This window comes from Scleropages formosus, chromosome 8 (assembly GCF_900964775.1).
Source record: "Scleropages formosus chromosome 8, fSclFor1.1, whole genome shotgun sequence".
NCBI classification, from domain to species: Eukaryota; Metazoa; Chordata; class Actinopteri; order Osteoglossiformes; family Osteoglossidae; genus Scleropages; species Scleropages formosus.
The window spans coordinates 11,694,565-11,712,232 of NC_041813.1; the positions used below are offsets into that span (position 1 = coordinate 11,694,565).

Here is a 17,668-nt window from a genome sequence, read left to right on the forward strand (position 1 = left end):
GCCAGTTATGAGTTGTCATAAATAAATTTATTTTGCTCCAGCAAAAAGTATTTAGCTGTCCTAAGCAGATCAGCATGAACTGGAATAGACAAAACACATTGACTGCCTTCAACCAATCAAATCATAGGTAAAGGAACTTGTCACACCAGTTATTTTTAGTATAACCCATACTAAAATGTATGGGACACTTCACCGGGTGCCCAAGAAGAGCAGAATAGAAAAAAATACAACTCAAAAGTTTAACAGTTTTATTTCTTAAATTAACTATACATTGTATGACAAAATGTAATCATTTGCAGCTATAAATGCATCAGCACGTACCAGTGAATAGACAAAAAACGTTTACATCTTTCAAGATAAAGTAAATTACACTATTTGTACCATTTTAAATCCACTTAAATTTGTAATATCCTAATAAGTTTTTCCTATACAAATTTATACATTGAAAATTAATGTATTGCTGTTTAAACACAGAAGTCATGTTCACTCCTTCACATTTTAAACACAGACCAAAAGCTTAGGTTCTTCGTGTTGCAAAAGTTGGCAACAGAGCTTACTGTGGTACTTTGGGTCAATGGAGTATGAAGTGTATTAAAAATCTTGTTATATTTGACATCTAAAGGCATGCAAGTTCTCAACAGGAAATTCGTAATCCCTCTTACAAGAACCAGCACATGCCATCTATGAAAAACATCCCACACATTGTAGGTAAATTCATTTAAGTCTGCTTGCCTAACGACTTAGCAGAAGGATGAGCCCCTGCAGCGCGATTGTCGTTCTGGATGCTGAAAAGTGTTTTTAAGATTGCCATTCTGGAGGTACAGCTTTAAGACTAGCAGAGAAGAGTGAAAGCAATACAAGCATCTTAATCAGTTCTTTAACACTGAAACATCCTCTCTAGTTAAGCCAGAAATGAAAAAGGGACCAGTTATTTTACATAAATAGATCTGAAATTGCAGATAAGGTTTTAAAAAAAAAAAAAAAATTATGGTACATGCTTACACCTTCAAACAGCTCTGATCATCTTTTAAGGTTGTGCATAAGGTTAAAAAACTGCATAGCAAACCCATTAAAAGCTATTTTATTGTACAAACTAAACTAAATCAATGGTTAAATCAAGCAAGTTACTGAAAGTAGGAAACACTATATCCCTAGTGAGTACAGAGCAAACAAGACTCAGGGCCTTGATACCTTTTCCCCTTTATTTCCCACCATCCTTTATCAACAGACACAGAATCAACACAGTACTCTGGTAGGAAAAGGACTATTTTTAAAAAAACAATACAAACAGAAGAAGCAAATTGCTAGGAGGTAAACACTCCTTTCAAGAGGGAGACCAGGTAAACAAGCTGAGAGCAAAGAAACACCCAGAGTTTCATGATCAGTGTGAAGGCCAGTATGAACAAAGTAATATTACTATAAAGCTTACCTTTACTAATTTTCAGCTTGTGGTGCAAGGCAGTATACATGCATAATGTGCTACTTGGCTGGCAAGCTAATGCCATATAGATTACATCCACACAAATCCTCCATTTCTAAGGTTCCTTTATTGAGCTAACACATAACAATGCAAGTACTTCAATGTCCATTCTTAACAAAACAAAACAAAAAAAAAAAAAAAAAAAAAAAAATGGTGGTATGACTGAGTTCTGGTAGCACAACCCCTTTTTATTAAAAACACCCATGAGAGCCCAATGAGTTTAAATCCTGAAGTCTTTCAAACCACAGCTCACAAACCTGAACAGAAGAAGTTTTGCAAGAGTTTTGGAACAGGTCCTTCACTGTACCCAATTCAAAAAAACTGCCAAGAAAGAAACTCCAAGTTCCCAAACAAAGCTCCTTCTAACAGGTGATTGCAGAACTCCTTTTCTATTCTAAGTTAGTCACAAAGCAAGAGGTTAGCTGACAAAACCCTGAGTCAAGCAGATTGAGGCTTAATCTTTCCTGCTTCCACTTGTTTTACTGTTGGCCTCAAGCTTTTAAAAAAAAAAAGCCAATAGTTCGCATCTAGACAGCCATCTACACTGTCTTCCTTGAGGCTGGAGTTCCCAAATGAGGACTGTTCCGCTATGTCACTGCTGTTGGGGCTGTTCTGCCGGGGCACGCTGTGCGGGAGCTGGGCGTGGGATGGCCTGGTGCTGCCTCTGGCGGTAAGCAATGACAGTGCCCAACAGCAGGGCAATGACAGTCATGAGGTAGAGGTCCCATTCCGGCCCCAATAGCTGGTCCAAATCCACCTGGGACATAATGTCCCTCACCTGTAGAGAGTTTACACAGTGAACATTCGGTACATGTGTGACAAACAATATCTGAGGAGCCTGTGGTCCTCAAAATTCAAGATTACAAAAGTCACAAGTAAAATTATTCAGTAGATCCACTGCACAGTTAACATCATATGCAGTGAACAATGACAGACTTGTAGGATTAACAATCAACAAGCATGCCATTTTTGGACCATGTTTACTAATGCTCACTTTACTGACAGCAATCATAAAGGACAGTGTTAATACTCACATCAATGACCAATCCTGTGTGATCTGCAATACTGGTCTATGTCTGGTGGCACAACTCACAAGTGTACGATTGATAAATATTGATATTTATTAAATCCAAATAAAGACAAAACGTATCTTTAAGTTCTGCTTCATATGACATTGATAAAGACAAATTATCTACTCATTATTGTAAAAAATTTTACTTTAATTTGCCAACTCTGGTGTGTTATTTTTACTTAAAATATGCTATTTTAACAAATTTATACTAAAATACTGCTATTCCTCACTAATTAACTAAAATGGAATCAGTCATAAGATTTAACAGGACAGGGCATAACCCCCAGCTGAGATGACAGTGGCTAAGTGCAGTTAGTCGCAGTGTGTTTGGTCCCTAACCTTGACGCTGACCAAGCAATAAGAGCACAACTAAAAGGCAGTATTACTGTACTTAGAAACAGAATTCTGGGTTTAAAAAGAAGAAGAAAAAAAAAATCTCTGTATATCACTAGGACAGAAAAGGGAAGAGAAAAAGTAGTTCTTACACTGACGTCCTGCAGATACTGGAGAGAATACAAAAGGCCCAGCTTGCACAGAGCCAGGAAGACAGGCACCTGAGCATCTGGGCTGGCTTCTGCAGCCATGTCGTAGAAACGCTTTGCAAGATGGATGTCCTGGCATTTCGGCAGAGAAAGGGTGATGGTCAGATGGGCAGGTTTCCATTTACTCTGTAGGCTACATACCTATACTTGAAAGCATTGTTAGCTATTTTCTCGGTTTTAGCTGGTTAGATTATACATTTCTTCAACACCAACATAAATATGGTCCACAATGACAGTAACATTCGTGTATTTGTGTGTGGGCAACCTGCTTGATGCCCAGGCCCTTCTCATGCATGTAGCCCAGGTTGAACATGGCCTGGGCACTGTGCTGCTGTTCTGAGGCCAGCCTGTAATGGATGACTGCTGTCTCGTAGTCCACATCTGTGCCCCGACCGTAGAAGTGGTAGTCCCCAAGTTTGATCCTGGCCACCGTGTAGCCTGGGGAACAGAGAAGGGCAATATTACGGCCTCTCTCAACTTCTCAAAGGAAAATAGCAAACAGTCCCTGTACTTTATGTAGAGTAGAAATTCTGTCAACAGATTAGGCCTGTGTTTCTGGAAACATTCATGTTCATAATACAGTAAAGTCAAATTGTTGAACAAGGTTTGTGGACATTGGAGTCTAACTTGGCCCACTTCTATTGCTGCATATAAAGAACTTAAAGTGTAACAAATACTATATACAGTCTCAGTGTTTGGCAGTAGCAGTATTAGCCAATAAGAAAATGTAGTGCTATTAATACATAAATAGCATCAACTCCCACTCTGAAGGCCTGGACACATAAGGAGAGGTGTGCCACTGTCAGAAAACATGATGTAAGAGCAAGTCAGTGAAACTGAAGTAATTAATTATTCAACCTGGAAACACCTGTTCTAACAAGGTTAAATATGGACATCTGTTTAAGTCTCTCAATCCAACACTGGATAAATTTACATTTATTCATTTAGCAGATACTTTTCTCCAAAATGACTAACAATGTTAAGTTACCAACAAATATTGAACCATTTATACAGCAGTTTTACAGCTATTTTTTTACTGGAGTAATTCAGGGTATATTCTGTAGCTTGCTCAAGGGTACTATAGCAAGAGGTGGGATTCAAACCTGTGATCTCAGTCCAAAGGAAGCAGATGTAAGCATTATACAGTTGTACTACATGCTGCTCCTGTTTTCATTAACATCTGTAAGTTTGCAAAGCAGTACAAAAGTTCTCCCAAAAACACAAAAAAAAAAAAACATTATTTAGCAAGCCAATCTGCTGAAGACTCAATGCTGGGATGACAATTTGTTCTAACAAAAAGACTTCAAACACAAAGCAACTTTTGAGGGAGACCAATTCTTAAGAGCCATTCTAGTGAAAATTAGACACAGGATTTGAAGAATGCTGAACACCTCCAGTTCGCAAATAACATGCAACAGCTGGATAATTTTTTTCAAATTTGGGAAGGAAGTTCAATGTTGTTGACAAGTTGGGAGGAAATCAATACACAAAAAGTTGGTTTCAGCACAGAATTAAATTATTGAAGCTAATTACTGCAAAACGGAGAAACTAAATGGATTGCCAAAGGATCTTCGGTGAAATCGTTTTCGTTCAAATGAACATTATTTTATTATATGAAATTTTTAAATTAAAAAACTCTGAGCTTCATTAAACTAAGCCTTAAGAGAAAGACAAGACACTCTAAAAACACCATACCTGTATTTTAAGACAAGTGAATCTGTGAGATGAGCAGCTCCTACCTTGAGCCGCTGCTCGGTTCCAATGCAGCAATGCCCGGGGGTATGTTTCATTCTCACTGAAGATGGTGGCTTGTTCTGCTTGAGAGCCAGGGGCACAAACACAAGACAATGTGATGCTTCTAAAAGCTATTTTATTAATGAAAACCATTAACTTATTCACAATGTTTTTATTCACATTTGTCCCCTCATGACAGGTGCTACAGAAACTTACTCTGATCCAGGATGAAGGCAACGTTGCTCTGGGCAACCTCATAGCCCTGTTCAGCCAACAGCAGGTACTGTACCACAGCTGAGTTTGAGTCACCCTCCTTAAACCTGCTGTAAGCCATCATCAGCCGCTCTGACCAGCGGCCACGCTCACACACGTTCTTGAACAGCTGCTCTCGTACAGATACAAAGAAATCTGAAAACTCAGCTCAAAGGAACACATCTGATGTGACACCACGAAAGTACAGTCATTGGACTGCACTTACCTCCACTGCTGTGTGGCAGGACCGCATAACACCAGTGCCTGTGGCGTGCATCTGGGCAAGGTTGTAGAAAGCCAGGATGTGACCTGCCTGTGATGCCAAGTTGAAGTACTTCAGTGCCTGCTTGTAGTCACGCTTCACGCCGATCCCGTCTAGGTAGAGAAAAACAAATTACCCTGCACACATCTCATCAATGCTCACATAAGACATCCCAGGCCAGATTCTGAACAACTTAAGGATGGCACAGAAGGCAACACTCACTGTAGTACATGGTCCCCAACTGCAGCTGTCCATCTACCCAGCCCTGCTCTGCTGCCTTCTGGAAGTACTTTAAAGCTAGTTCGTAGTTCTGGTAACACAAGCATTCAGAGCACACATTAGCCTTACACAGAATGTTTACATAAGAGAAAGTTTCTAATCCTGCTTGGAGTCTTATTAATCATTACTTTTTTCCTGAAACACTCCTCAATCTCAATCTCAGTATAGTATCTCTGTTCTGGACCTGCTATCAGACTCACCACTGGGACACCCCTTCCATACAGGTAGGCCATACCCAGTCCACTCTGACCCACTGGGTTGCCCTGCAAAAACATGGGAATATAAGAAAAAAAAATATTACTGCAGGCTACAAAAACATGGATGAATGGTACATTTGTCTTAGCAAACAAAATGGACTATTTTAGTACACCTACCAAGTCAGCTGCCTTCTTGAAATACTGTAGGGCGGTCTCGTTGTTCTGAGGCACAAACTCACTGCCTTCTGAGTACATCTGTGATAGAAAACGGGCATTTCCACTTTTGCCAAGGACACAACTCAGCCACACATCTTGTGCTAAGAAACTGGACTGGAGACACCAGGGGAAAATCACGTACCTTCCCAAGAAAAGCCATGGCATGGGTGTTGCCAGCATTTGCTGCCTGATTGAAGTATTCGTAGGCTCTCTGACAAGGGAAGTAAAGACACTGATGAGAACATTGAACTCTTCATCAATATGAGTCTGTGGGACATTGTGTTTCACTCTATACATTCACCTCATGGTTCTGCTCCACACCTCGACCACCATGCAGATGTAGCTGACCCAGGCCCACCTGGGGAAAGAGGAAATCCTAAAATACCAACTTTCAGGACACTGACACGGTACTATTCAAAACCAGCAAACCATAACTGAGGTTTTCAAACAGACCCTCCTTGCCCAAGCATTTGCAAGAAGAACTGTACCTGTGCTTGCACGTCACCCTTCTCTGCCAGGAACTGGTAGTACTGGATGAGGTCCTCCTCCAGCATGCCACTGGTAGACCCGGGGTTCTCCATTTCCTCCAACAGCCTCACCCGCTGCACTGCACTGCCTCCCATCAGTGACACATCACTGGCCACTGAAGAGACATACAGCCAATTCAGTCTGGCTCACAGGTCTCAGAATAAAGTTTCTGTCTGGGATCTGCTGTGGTTGCAAGGCTAACCGTGATTGGCCACCAGCCGGTAGTGTGTTAGAGCTGACTCACAACTCTGAGGAACCCCCACGCCTCCCCAGTATCTGTATCCCTGCATGGACAAACAAAGGACAAATTAGAGGGGAGAAAAAAACAAAAAAAAAAAAAAAAAACAAACAATCAAATCAACTGGCTCTGCACATTTCACTTATCATTTAGACAATGAGTCTGAAACTGCTGTTACACCAAAATCAAATCCAAGTGATCACAAGCTTACCAGAATCATGTGCGCTACCAGGTTTCCACCCAAGGCCCCAAAGGTATAATAAACTAAGGCCTGCAAAGAGAACATCCAGATGGGATGTAGTTCCTTCTACAATATTCCAGTTCTCTTCAAATGAGACAAAACCTTTAACTGAAGTCTGCATACCTTTGCCTGGCTGGAGTTCACCCCTAATCCAGCTGCGTACAGGAAGCCAAGAGCCTAATGGGAAAGAAAGCTGTGACAACTGTATACGTTGTTTGGTAGTACAGTGTATCCTGTCAGCCAAAATGGGTATTCACCATTTCAAATTTTGCAAAAAGCTGCATTTGGGCTACAGGGGAACACAGGATTCCCCTCCGGCTGATTTTTGAGTCTCAGGCTCCGGAGGAACAATACAGATTGTTTTTGACTAAGTAACAGTGGACCAAACCTTCACTCTTGCACAGATTCCAGGGGGATCATGGGAATTTGCAATCCCAGTACACAAAACCTTTATGAACTCTGAAAAGCCTACTATCATGTGTCCCGGAATATTCTGTGCAAAGTGCAACAGGAATACCAGTAGCAAGCTGAGGCCAATTTGCAGTGGCATATTTGTGGAGCCTGAGTTATGTCTGCATATTCAATATTATTCACACTCATTCAAAGTAGGTTGCGGATTCCGCCAGGTGGTTCACTTCAGATAGTTGCGTTAGAACACTCCCTTGGAACATCATTACAGAAATCATACCTGGGATCCTCCCTGAGAATGGAAACAACAATTTTTAGCGCTTGAACATCATGCACTGCTATGGAACAGAAGAGAGACTACTGTTTCAATATTACAAAGGAGGTACCAGAGGTTTCCTCCTAGCAGTCATCAGGCTCTACAATGAGTTCTTACACTGCTATGTGGGTGATCTCTTAATGACCAAGTGATACTGAGCTGTTCTCTGCCATCTCAAACTCTTCACCACTTCACTTTACTCTGCCTTACATTTATTAATTTAGCTGGAGGTACTTACAATTATTTAGCTGGGTAATTTTTACTGGAGCAATTTTAGGGTAAATACCTTGCTCAAGGGTATTACAGCCAGTGGTGGGAATCAAACCTGCAAACTTTGGGTCCAAAGGCAGTAGCTTTAATCACCGCACTAAATACACATTCATTTAGCTGACGCTTTTCTCCAAAGTGGCTTAAAATGTTATGTCTACCTACAATTATTTACCCAGCTAAGTAATGTTACTGGAGCAATTTTAGGCTAAAGACCTTGCTCAGGAGTACTATAGCCAGAAGTGGGGATTGAACCTGCAACTTTTGGGTCCAAAGGCAACAGCTCTAACCACTATGCTACCAGCCAACCCACATTTATCTATCAACCAAAATTATTAATTGATATAATTGTACTACTTATTTATCCCTGTGCATGCCTGTATGTATGTGTGCACTTATGAAATATAACGTACACTGCTGCAGCCAAACAGAATTTCCCTCTGAGATTAATGAAGTTTCATTCATCTGTTGCATCCTGGATTATCAGATACACTTGAGTAAGAGATGAAAGTCATGTATGACTATAGTGACTAACGGAGGAAAGGAACTGCTGCAAAGTGGCGTTAAACCCAGACTGTGCATGTGGTTGCAGATTAAAGCTCTTGTTTCACATTTTTACATAAAATGTCTTAAATCTAGTCATTTCCTAAACCCAGCTCTCTCCACTGTGCAACATATACCTACCGTCTGTGCTTTGGGCGAACCCTCAAGGGCCAACTTCTCAAACAGGTCTTTGGCTTGTGGAATGTTCTGGGTCATATAGTCCCCGAACAGCATTGCATAAGCCACCTTCTCCAGGGCCTTGCTGTGGCCCATACCGGCTGCCTTCATCAACTTTTCATACACCCTGAAGTTAGACACAAAAAGGCAATGGAAACACCCTTCCCTGAAGAAAAAAAAAAAAAAACTACTAGTGAAGGTAAATCACATCTGCTGTTCTTTTCCATAATATATTCCCCATCATTTGTAATATTTAGTTTTATATATGACCAAATTATCCAGGACTATTCATCATCAGCTATGTAATAGAAAGTCCAGTAATTAACAGCCCTAAATGCTTTTCTTCAAATGTATCACTGATACCAACACAAAAGTGAACAGCAAATGGACAAAACAACACAAGTGCTTTACAACTAGTTAATCTAAGTCACCTCCCCAGGCTTAGGCCAGTTACATGCATCAATTTGTCTTCTTTCCGTCAACTATAAAAGTGTTTCAGAAATAGTGGTATTTCCAATGAGGGTGTGGTGGTGCAACAGGTTTGGCTGGGGCCTGTTCTCTGGTAGGTCTGGGGTTCGAGTCCTGCTTGGGGTGCCTTGCGACAGACTGGTGCCCCGTCCTGGGTGTGTCCCCGCCTCGTGTTGCCGAGTTAGGCTCCAGTTTGCCGTGACCCCACATAGGACAAGCGGTTTCAGACAGTGTGTGATATTTCCAAAATGAAATGATCCCTATAAACTGAGCTTTTTTTGTAAACTGTGATAAATGCCAGCTACCCATTTTGGCAAACCACGATAAATTCCGGAGGATGACGACATCATGCTTTTAGCCAATCGCTAATGCGCTTTGGCATGACTTTGCTAATTCATTCAGCCTAGGTGAGTAAATCTCACGAGCAGCTGTAGGTTTATATTCTTAAAAATACTACCTTAACCTACTTAGAATTTTAAATACCAACAAACAGATCTTTAATAGATCTTTCAATATCATAGCTTTGATCAACATGTCTGTGGGAGTGTCGAAAAAGAGGCGCAAAAACAAAGTCTATAAAGTTACTATTTACTGTATCAATACATAATATATCCATAATTCCCAATCCTAACTAATATTTTACCTGTTGTATTATTTTGTTTTATCCTAATAATTAATCCATATCCTAATAATACAATCCTAACTATTTATTTTGTCTGTTGTATTTTATAACTTGCCCTTGATTTTTTTCAATTTCTCTTTCAATTGATCTTCCTTGGTAAGGTAAAGGCAGGAGATTTCAGTAAGTTTATTTTGTGATAATACCTTAAGACATAGCATCACATGGAACAAAGACACTAATATTACATCTAAATGATTCTAAAGCAAATGAAAATGATATCCATGTCATAAACATTCAGCACAGGATTTTAAATCTGCAGCCTCGTCAGTAATCACAAAGACAAAAGACTTCTGAGGCTAAAGTCTTGACGATTCAACCTGGGTCAGAAAAGGTGCAACTCAATACTGGCGAGGGATGCCTGCACAGTCTTCTGAAGAAGGTGAAAAAAGTGGGGAAATCCTTCCCTTACAGAGTTTCCAACTGTATCAGAAGCCAAGAAGAAAAATGATGTCTCCAAGCTCTTACATGCCATAATCGGTGGATGAGGAGACAAAGCAGTTTTATAAAGTGTTGGCTGTGACTGGTGAAGAGGAGAATAATTGATAATGACATTATGTTGCTTTGATTTTCTTTTCATGAAGAAATACCAGCCATCAAATAGACAAAACATTTTCTCGTTAAACATGTTAAACTCTGAATGGTTTTATTACTCATGAGTTTGAAAGATGTTTGGATTTCTAGCATTTTGAGGGGAAAAAAAAAATTGGAGTTCTCATTTTGCAAAAAAAAAAAAACGCAAATATTTTTCTAAATTTATATTCCAGCAACATTTTATCAATATATGGTGATAAAACAGAATCAGCACAAGCTGTTTATTATGCTTATAGCTTTGTACCAGGTCAAAGTAGCACATCAGGATTACAAAGCTGGGTTTTTCTCAAAACAATCAAAAATGGATCTCTCTCATTTTGTGGTCAAAACCCTCATATGTAGGTGTACACCTGAAAACTAACAATAGCACATGAGGCACTGCAGTATTATTCAGAGGAGTTTACTGCATAGCTAAAAGAAAACAAGAGACAGCATTTTGTCCCAACACAAGGGATTAGCATAAGAAGTATTTATCCCTTTTGAAAATTATAAGTATACCTACATACACACAGTGTATACACAGAGACATACATTTACCCTCTAGTTTTAAATACTGTTTTGCCACAATTACAGCGGAGTTTATACCAGCTTTGTACATTTAGATATATCTGGATTTATTTAATATTGCTCCAGCTTCACAAATTTCAGTGGGTCTGTTGATTTTCGAATCATTCCATAGACTCTAGAACTGAGGTTTGTGCTTTCGGTAAACCAATCCTAGACACTTTTTTCCCTTTTTGCAGTCACTCCAATATTATTCTTGCTGAATACCTTGGGTCACTGTCATGCTGGAATACACATATTTTCCTCCAAGTTTTGTTTACATTTTGCTAAATCTGTTTTGTGCCTCACAGCTCTGAGCTGCTCAGTGGGCATGGGTTCGAGTCAAGCTTTGGGACTGTGGAGTTTGCATTTTTCGACCCGTGTTTGTATCCCTCAAAGAAGCATGGAAGGAGCTAAGTCACAAACAGCTTACATTTCTCCCTTGCCACAGAAACCACAAGTGGTCACTGAGTCAGACAACTCAATGCCAATTGCACACACCTACCTAAGAAAAAGTGGTGGATACCAAAGAAATTGTTGTTTTTTTTTTTTTGTTGGTAATTAACAAAAAGATTGTTTAACAATACAGATTATACAGTGCCGATCAGTGTTTAAGAATTCTCAAAATCTATTCCATTATGTAAGAAATTAAGATGTGAAAAATACTAAAGACTACATTCTAAAGCTTAAGACTCCCACATTCAGAATCCTTTGCAATCTTCCTTTCTTTTCGTTTTCTCTCTCAATTGTTATCTGTATTACAATCCCTTTGCACTAGTTTTCTGTTAGAATTTTCTTGATTTTTCATTGCAACTTTTATGCTGACTTGGTAGAAATGCAATTTTTCTATTGTACCCCATTTATTATGCTTTTATGTATAAAGCACTTTCAGAAGCTGCTTTCACAGGTGCTATATTAAAAAAAAAAACTATTATTGTTAATATTACTTTATAGCCACTTTATGGGCTAAAGTTTGAAATACAAGGAAAAGGGTACTCACTCTTTCTTCTGGCTCTTTTTGCTGGTGCCACTGAGGATCTTGACCGCCTTCTGGTATATCTCCTCTGCTTCCTCAGCCTTGCGCCTCTGCTCTGTCTGTTCCTCCGCTGGGAATTTTGTGCAGATACCATATTAGCTTACCCACCAAATATGATCTTCTTGATTGGTTCAAGGTAAGACCTCATCCCAAACATACAGTCCAAGAATAAAGTTAATGGAAACAAGACCTGTCCAAAACTCTAACATGAAACCTTTATACAGTATGTATGCATCCTCTTTACCCACATACTGGGCCCCCACAGCATCAAAATATTCAAGTTAGTCCTTAACACACTTCCATTAAGTCAAACTGACAGAACACCAAAATAATGCCCAATGCTTTAGCCTTTAGGGTAAAAGCTGCAACACAAGTCTTCAAACCAGGTCTTTACTGAAACACAATACATTTTCCCTTTCACAAAAATGTTGCTTGGCTGCAGACCAAATATTTACTCAAATTCACATGAGCAGGCAGTCCTAACAATCTTCTTACTTTCACAGAAGCCCCATCTCTTGTCACGATCGTAATCGTAAGTGGTGGCGCACCACAGGCGGCCATCACCCCGTCCCTCAGTGGTACAATCGGAGTACTCCTTCCCCAGGAACAAGAAGGGAAACAGGCATGGCTCTCCTTCAGCAGTGCCTCCAATCACTACAGGAACTACAGCAGTCAACCACAGACACAGTGAGAAGTTAAAAATACTTTAAGGAAGCACTGTTCCCAAGGGTTAGAAGCAGCAGTTAACATTCCTGTAATTTTAACAAGATAATGCAAGAGCCATCTGTTTCTGAGGCTCCACCTCCAAAATATTAGTGCACCCACATCTTGTACTACAATATGTAAACAAATAGTTGTAAAAATATTGGAAAGTCTACACTGCCTCGGTGATTGCATAGCATCAGTGTATCTTCCTGAAAATGGATGACAGACATTGTGATAACATATGCAGCTCAATGTGTATTGCCATTCATAATTAAATACTCTTTAACTGCATGACCTGCTGACCATCAAGGATTTTTTTTAAAATCCCTCATAGCTTCCTGAACAACATAGTTTGAACAAAAAAAGGACCACAACTCTGCCCTTACATCTGCAGTACTGATGGTACATTTTTTAAATTATGTTTATATAATACACAGGTGTACCACACAATCACACAAAAAGCACTCACAGCACTGCCAGCAGCAGCTCAAATGTTTATAATAAAAAAGTTTGTAGTCTGATAGTCTCTTCTACCACCAAAAAACACACTGATATATATATATCATACAGCAAGGGAGACAAAACTGTGTGTGCGTTGTGCCCACCTTCTTTTGGCTTCTCCTGTTTGGGGGCTGGCTGAGAGGGAAGATCCTCTGCCTCCACCCCACCTTCTGACTGAGAGAACCTTGTGTCAGCTTCACCCTGAAATGTATTGCTCCTGTGGGGCTCCGCTTGCCTTTCAGCTGATCTGGCATCTCCTGCATCATTACTCTCAGCTGACTACAGATTGAATACAAAAGGAGGACTTAATACATGCATACACATTTATCTACATACAGCTGAAGTAATAAATCTTACTGAAGTGCATCAACACAGAGTTACTGCAGAGTTACAACACTTCAGATGCCATTACTGATTATACCATCTGGGTAAATTACTGGGAAAAACTTACTGTAACTAAAAGCAAACATGCCCAGAAACCAAGGAAGGAACAGGGTAAACATACGCATACATTATCATTATCAACATAAAACATCAGCGCTAATGATAATGTGAGGAAAAAAAATCCTGAATGTATGAAAATTAGCAAACAAGATCAGAACAGATTAATTTCTGTGAAATTATTTATCTAAAACGCTGTACCTCGGCTTCGGTTCTGCCATTCAGTTCTTCTACTTCTGCACAGAAGAGGACTCAGTCAGTTACCATTCAACAACCGTCCTCCCCAAATCAAAACTTTCCCAAAGCAAAAAAATAATACAAGAAGAACAGAAACGACTCGTCGGGGTGAAGAACAGAGATATTTATTCGGAGTATTCGTACTCACTCCCGCGCAAGCCAACGGTTGGGCCACCAACCAGGCAAGCTGAAGCTGCAATTTTGAAAAAGATAGCCATTTTTCCTGTTTATGTAAAAGAATTAAACCCACTTACCAGCCGTTCCCTCGCGTGTTGTACAGAGAAGCAATGAAAGCAGAAACCACGTCTTCATATTTAAAGCTGACATTCGCAAACGACGTCCAGAACAGCAACAGCTAGCTACAGCTAGCTAGCCACCAAGCTAGCTAATCATTTCCCCTGCCAGCCCTGCCTATTTTCAAATAGTACATTCGATTGTAAATGATAAATCAGCTTGCCTTGAGAGGTCACTAAGTCATAGTATCATAGGTAATTAATAAGCGAAGTGAATGGGCTAATGCGGACAAATTATATATGTCACTTCACAAAGACTAACTGAGACAACTCTCGATGACGATCTTAACTACTAGCCTAGCTAATCATGATTAGCAGGCGTTCTAACATCGATCAACCCAAGAGTTAAATGTATAATTTATCTATTACTACTTTAAAATTATACTACGCTACACAGATTCTGTTTGGAGAAGTGGGGGAAAAATTAAGTTATACTACTAAATTTACAGAAATACGACACAATATACATAGCAACGACATCGGTCATAACCAGCTGACTCTCTTACCACTTCCCCACTAGCGACACATACAGAGCCGTCCCAATAGACCAATGAGAAACCGAGATGATACATAGCAGCCAATCAGTGAGTTCAGTCATCACATTGTCCAATAGGATGTGCACACACACGCACACGCGCACGCGCGCGCGCGCACACACACACACACACACACACACACAGTCTCAACCTTTTTTTATTTTGAAACAAACTTTATTTACAAAATAGCTGTAATAGAAAAGTTAAGATCATGCAGAAAACAGAACCAGATTCAAATATTACAACCAGCAACAATGCCAGGGGAATACACAAAGAAAAGATTACAAATAAATAAATACACAAAATAAACAACTAAATATATTAAAAAGAAATACAAAAACAGAAATCACAGAAAAAGTAAATAAAGACTTAAATGACCAATGGGGTAAGACGTCAGTAGAAGCACAGTTCTAATAGCTTTAGGGTTTTCACACAATAGTGCTCTTACACACGTGCACACAGACACTGCCTGAAACCGCTTGTGCTGCAGCGGACCGGAGCCTAACCCGGCAACACAGGGCACAAGGCTGGAGGGGGGAGGACACACCCAGGACAGGATGCCAGTCCATCGCAAGGCATCCCAAGTGGGACTCAAACCCCAAACCCACCAGAGAGCAGGCAAAGGCCAAACCCACACCTCCTTGATGTATATAATACACACACACACATATTTTCCAAACCGCTTGTCCCATACAGGGTCGCGGGGAACCAGAGCCTACCCGGCAACACAGGGCGTAAGGCCAGAGGGGGAGGGGACACACCCAGGACGGGACGCCAGTCCATCGCAAGGCACCCCAAGCGGGACTCGAACCCCAGACCCACCCGAGAGCAGGACCTGGTCCAACCCACTGTGCCACCGTGCCCCCTATGTATATAATATTTGGCTAATAAAAAAATAAGGTAAATTATATGGTACCTATATTCATCTCTTGCACATTTTTGAAATCCAAGCAAAACATGCTTAAAAGTAAAGGGGGAACCAAGATTCCAATGCATTGAGCTACAGAATTTATGTGCGTATGAACAGAATCAAATTACTGTAGGTGAAGAGCTGTTTCTCAGGGACCTTCACAAAATAAGCACCTGGTGTCAATGTCTTTTTTAAGTGTTTGGATAAAGCACTTACTTGGATAAGCTTGAATTAATTTATAGGATACTTCTTTCACTTTATTAGTCAAAAGTAATTTCATGGGTAACGTCCACACCTTTTTCCAAGGGATATTATTTCCGATAAATTTATTCTGGTATGGGACAACATATGGCACTGAAACAATATCCCTTTGGAACAAGGTGTGCACGTTACCCATGAAATTACTTTTGACTCAGTTATTTTTGTGAAAACTGGGTGAGAAACAGATCTGCTCCACGGTAGAGGAACACAGATCCATGGCTGGAACATCAGGGGATAATGAAGGCTGTTGGTTTCTTAACAGAATGATGACACCTGAAGGTATTGCATGAAAAACTATGGAACATTCCTTTGGCTTAACATATGTCTTATATTTAGTAAGGAATTCACCATAGCACATTAGTTTTCCGCAAGAATTAAAAAACTGTTTCACTCATAAAATGTTGTTTTTAATCCATCTTTCAAGAAACAAAGACTTGTGTTTATATAGAACATCCCTGTTTTTCCAGATGACAGACATATGTGGAGAGAAGTTGTGTTTATAAATCAATGACCATGAAAAGAGCACCCATTTATGGAAATCTGACAGTTTGATTTTACTAACACTTGGACAAATCTTCTGTCTTTGTCAAAAGAGTTCTCCCTATGATAAATCTATCTGTAACCACGAGTTTAACTTCTTTTGTGTTTTCTCAATAACTGGATTTAGATTTACAGGACACCTTATGTTTTCATCTTTAGTTATTATGACACCCAGATATATCAGTTCTTTTTTTTACAGGAATACCACATACAGTGGGGTCAGTTTTATTTTTTGATAGCCATTAATTCATATTTCTTGAGGTTTAGAAAGAGTCCTGATGTCTTAGAAAATTCTTTAATTAGAGCAATAGCTACTGATATTTAGGAGTCAATGAGAAAACTGTAGTGTCATCTGCCAATTGACTAATGAGGATCTGTGGGCCAGCAATCAAAATAGCCTGTGATTTACTTTCCAAGAACTGGGTTGAAATAAGTTGTGAGACAATGAGAAAGAGATATGGGGAGATTGGACCATCCTGTCTAATCCAGCGAGACAGACTGAATCTTGGAAATGTACTGTATTTCAGCTTAATACAGCTATTGCAATTCTTGTATAGAGTGTTGATGGCATTACAGAAAAAGTGCCAAAACCATTTTTTTTGAGAACATTTTGAGGGCAAAATGAATTTATTTTCTAATGAATCAAAGGCTTCATATGTCTAAAAAAATACGTAGCTATCAGTATCTACATATTCACTATAGTCCAATAAATCCACTACTAACTGAATATTATTAGCAATGTGTTCCTTTCTCATGAATCCATTTTGGGTTTCATCTATAATACTGTCTAATACATATCCATTTTAAACAATTAATATAGGACATCAATTATCTAAAGAAGCCAAATCCTTTGTAGGTTTAGGGATTACATTTATCCATTTAGCTGATACTTTTCACCATAGTGACTTACAATGTTAAGGTCACAATTATTACAAGCTTACAATTATTTACCTATTTATACAGCTTCATTATTTTACTGGAGCAATTTAGGACAAGTACCTTGCTCAAGGGTACAACAGCTGGAGTTGGGGATCAAACTTGTGACCTTTAGAGCCAAAGGCAACAACACTAACCACTAGAGTACCAGCTGTCCCCACATTAATGTAATTAACAGGGACATTAATCTAATAATTCCTTGACTCATAGTTGGTGAAAGTGGCCCTAAAATGTGA

General features: G+C 39.6%; 1 protein-coding gene across 5 annotated transcripts; it reads right to left on the minus strand.

Annotated features, from left to right (window-relative positions):
* Nucleotides 1-1,447: 1,447 nt before the first annotated feature.
* Nucleotides 1,448-14,767, minus strand: LOC108918083 (protein sel-1 homolog 1-like). 5 transcript variants are annotated; one of them, XM_018725022.2, is made up of 21 exons: nucleotides 14,211-14,767; nucleotides 13,921-13,955; nucleotides 13,383-13,557; nucleotides 12,568-12,735; nucleotides 12,037-12,142; nucleotides 8,717-8,879; nucleotides 7,165-7,218; nucleotides 7,012-7,071; nucleotides 6,765-6,846; nucleotides 6,523-6,677; nucleotides 6,336-6,392; nucleotides 6,177-6,245; nucleotides 5,996-6,073; nucleotides 5,822-5,884; nucleotides 5,565-5,652; nucleotides 5,307-5,455; nucleotides 5,045-5,210; nucleotides 4,834-4,908; nucleotides 3,360-3,532; nucleotides 3,038-3,166; nucleotides 1,448-2,258 (listed from the first exon to the last, which is right to left on the minus strand). In XM_018725022.2, exons 1-21 carry the CDS (start codon nucleotides 14,281-14,283, stop codon nucleotides 2,073-2,075), a joined length of 2,304 nt encoding a protein of 767 aa, XP_018580538.1. In that variant the 5' UTR covers nucleotides 14,284-14,767; the 3' UTR covers nucleotides 1,448-2,072. The 5 variants fall into 5 exon arrangements, with proteins under 5 accessions (XP_018580538.1, XP_018580537.1, XP_018580536.1 ...); XM_018725021.2 differs by having other exon boundaries at nucleotides 4,834-4,911; XM_018725020.2 differs by having other exon boundaries at nucleotides 8,717-8,918.
* Between the last annotated feature and the right edge of the window lie 2,901 nt (nucleotides 14,768-17,668).

Excerpts from the sequence above, each read along its gene's own strand:
- LOC108918083 (XM_018725019.2), bottom strand. The coding sequence starts at position 14,283 with ATGTCAGCTTTAAATATGAAGACGTGGTTTCTGCTTTCATTGCTTCTC. Across the intron at positions 6,847-7,011 it reads TGGTAGCGCACATGATTCTG|GGATACAGATACTGGGGAGG; the intron begins GTAAGCTTGTGA and ends TTGTCCATGCAG. Across the intron at positions 3,533-4,833 it reads GAACCGAGCAGCGGCTCAAG|GCTACACGGTGGCCAGGATC; the intron begins GTAGGAGCTGCT and ends TCTGTTCCCCAG.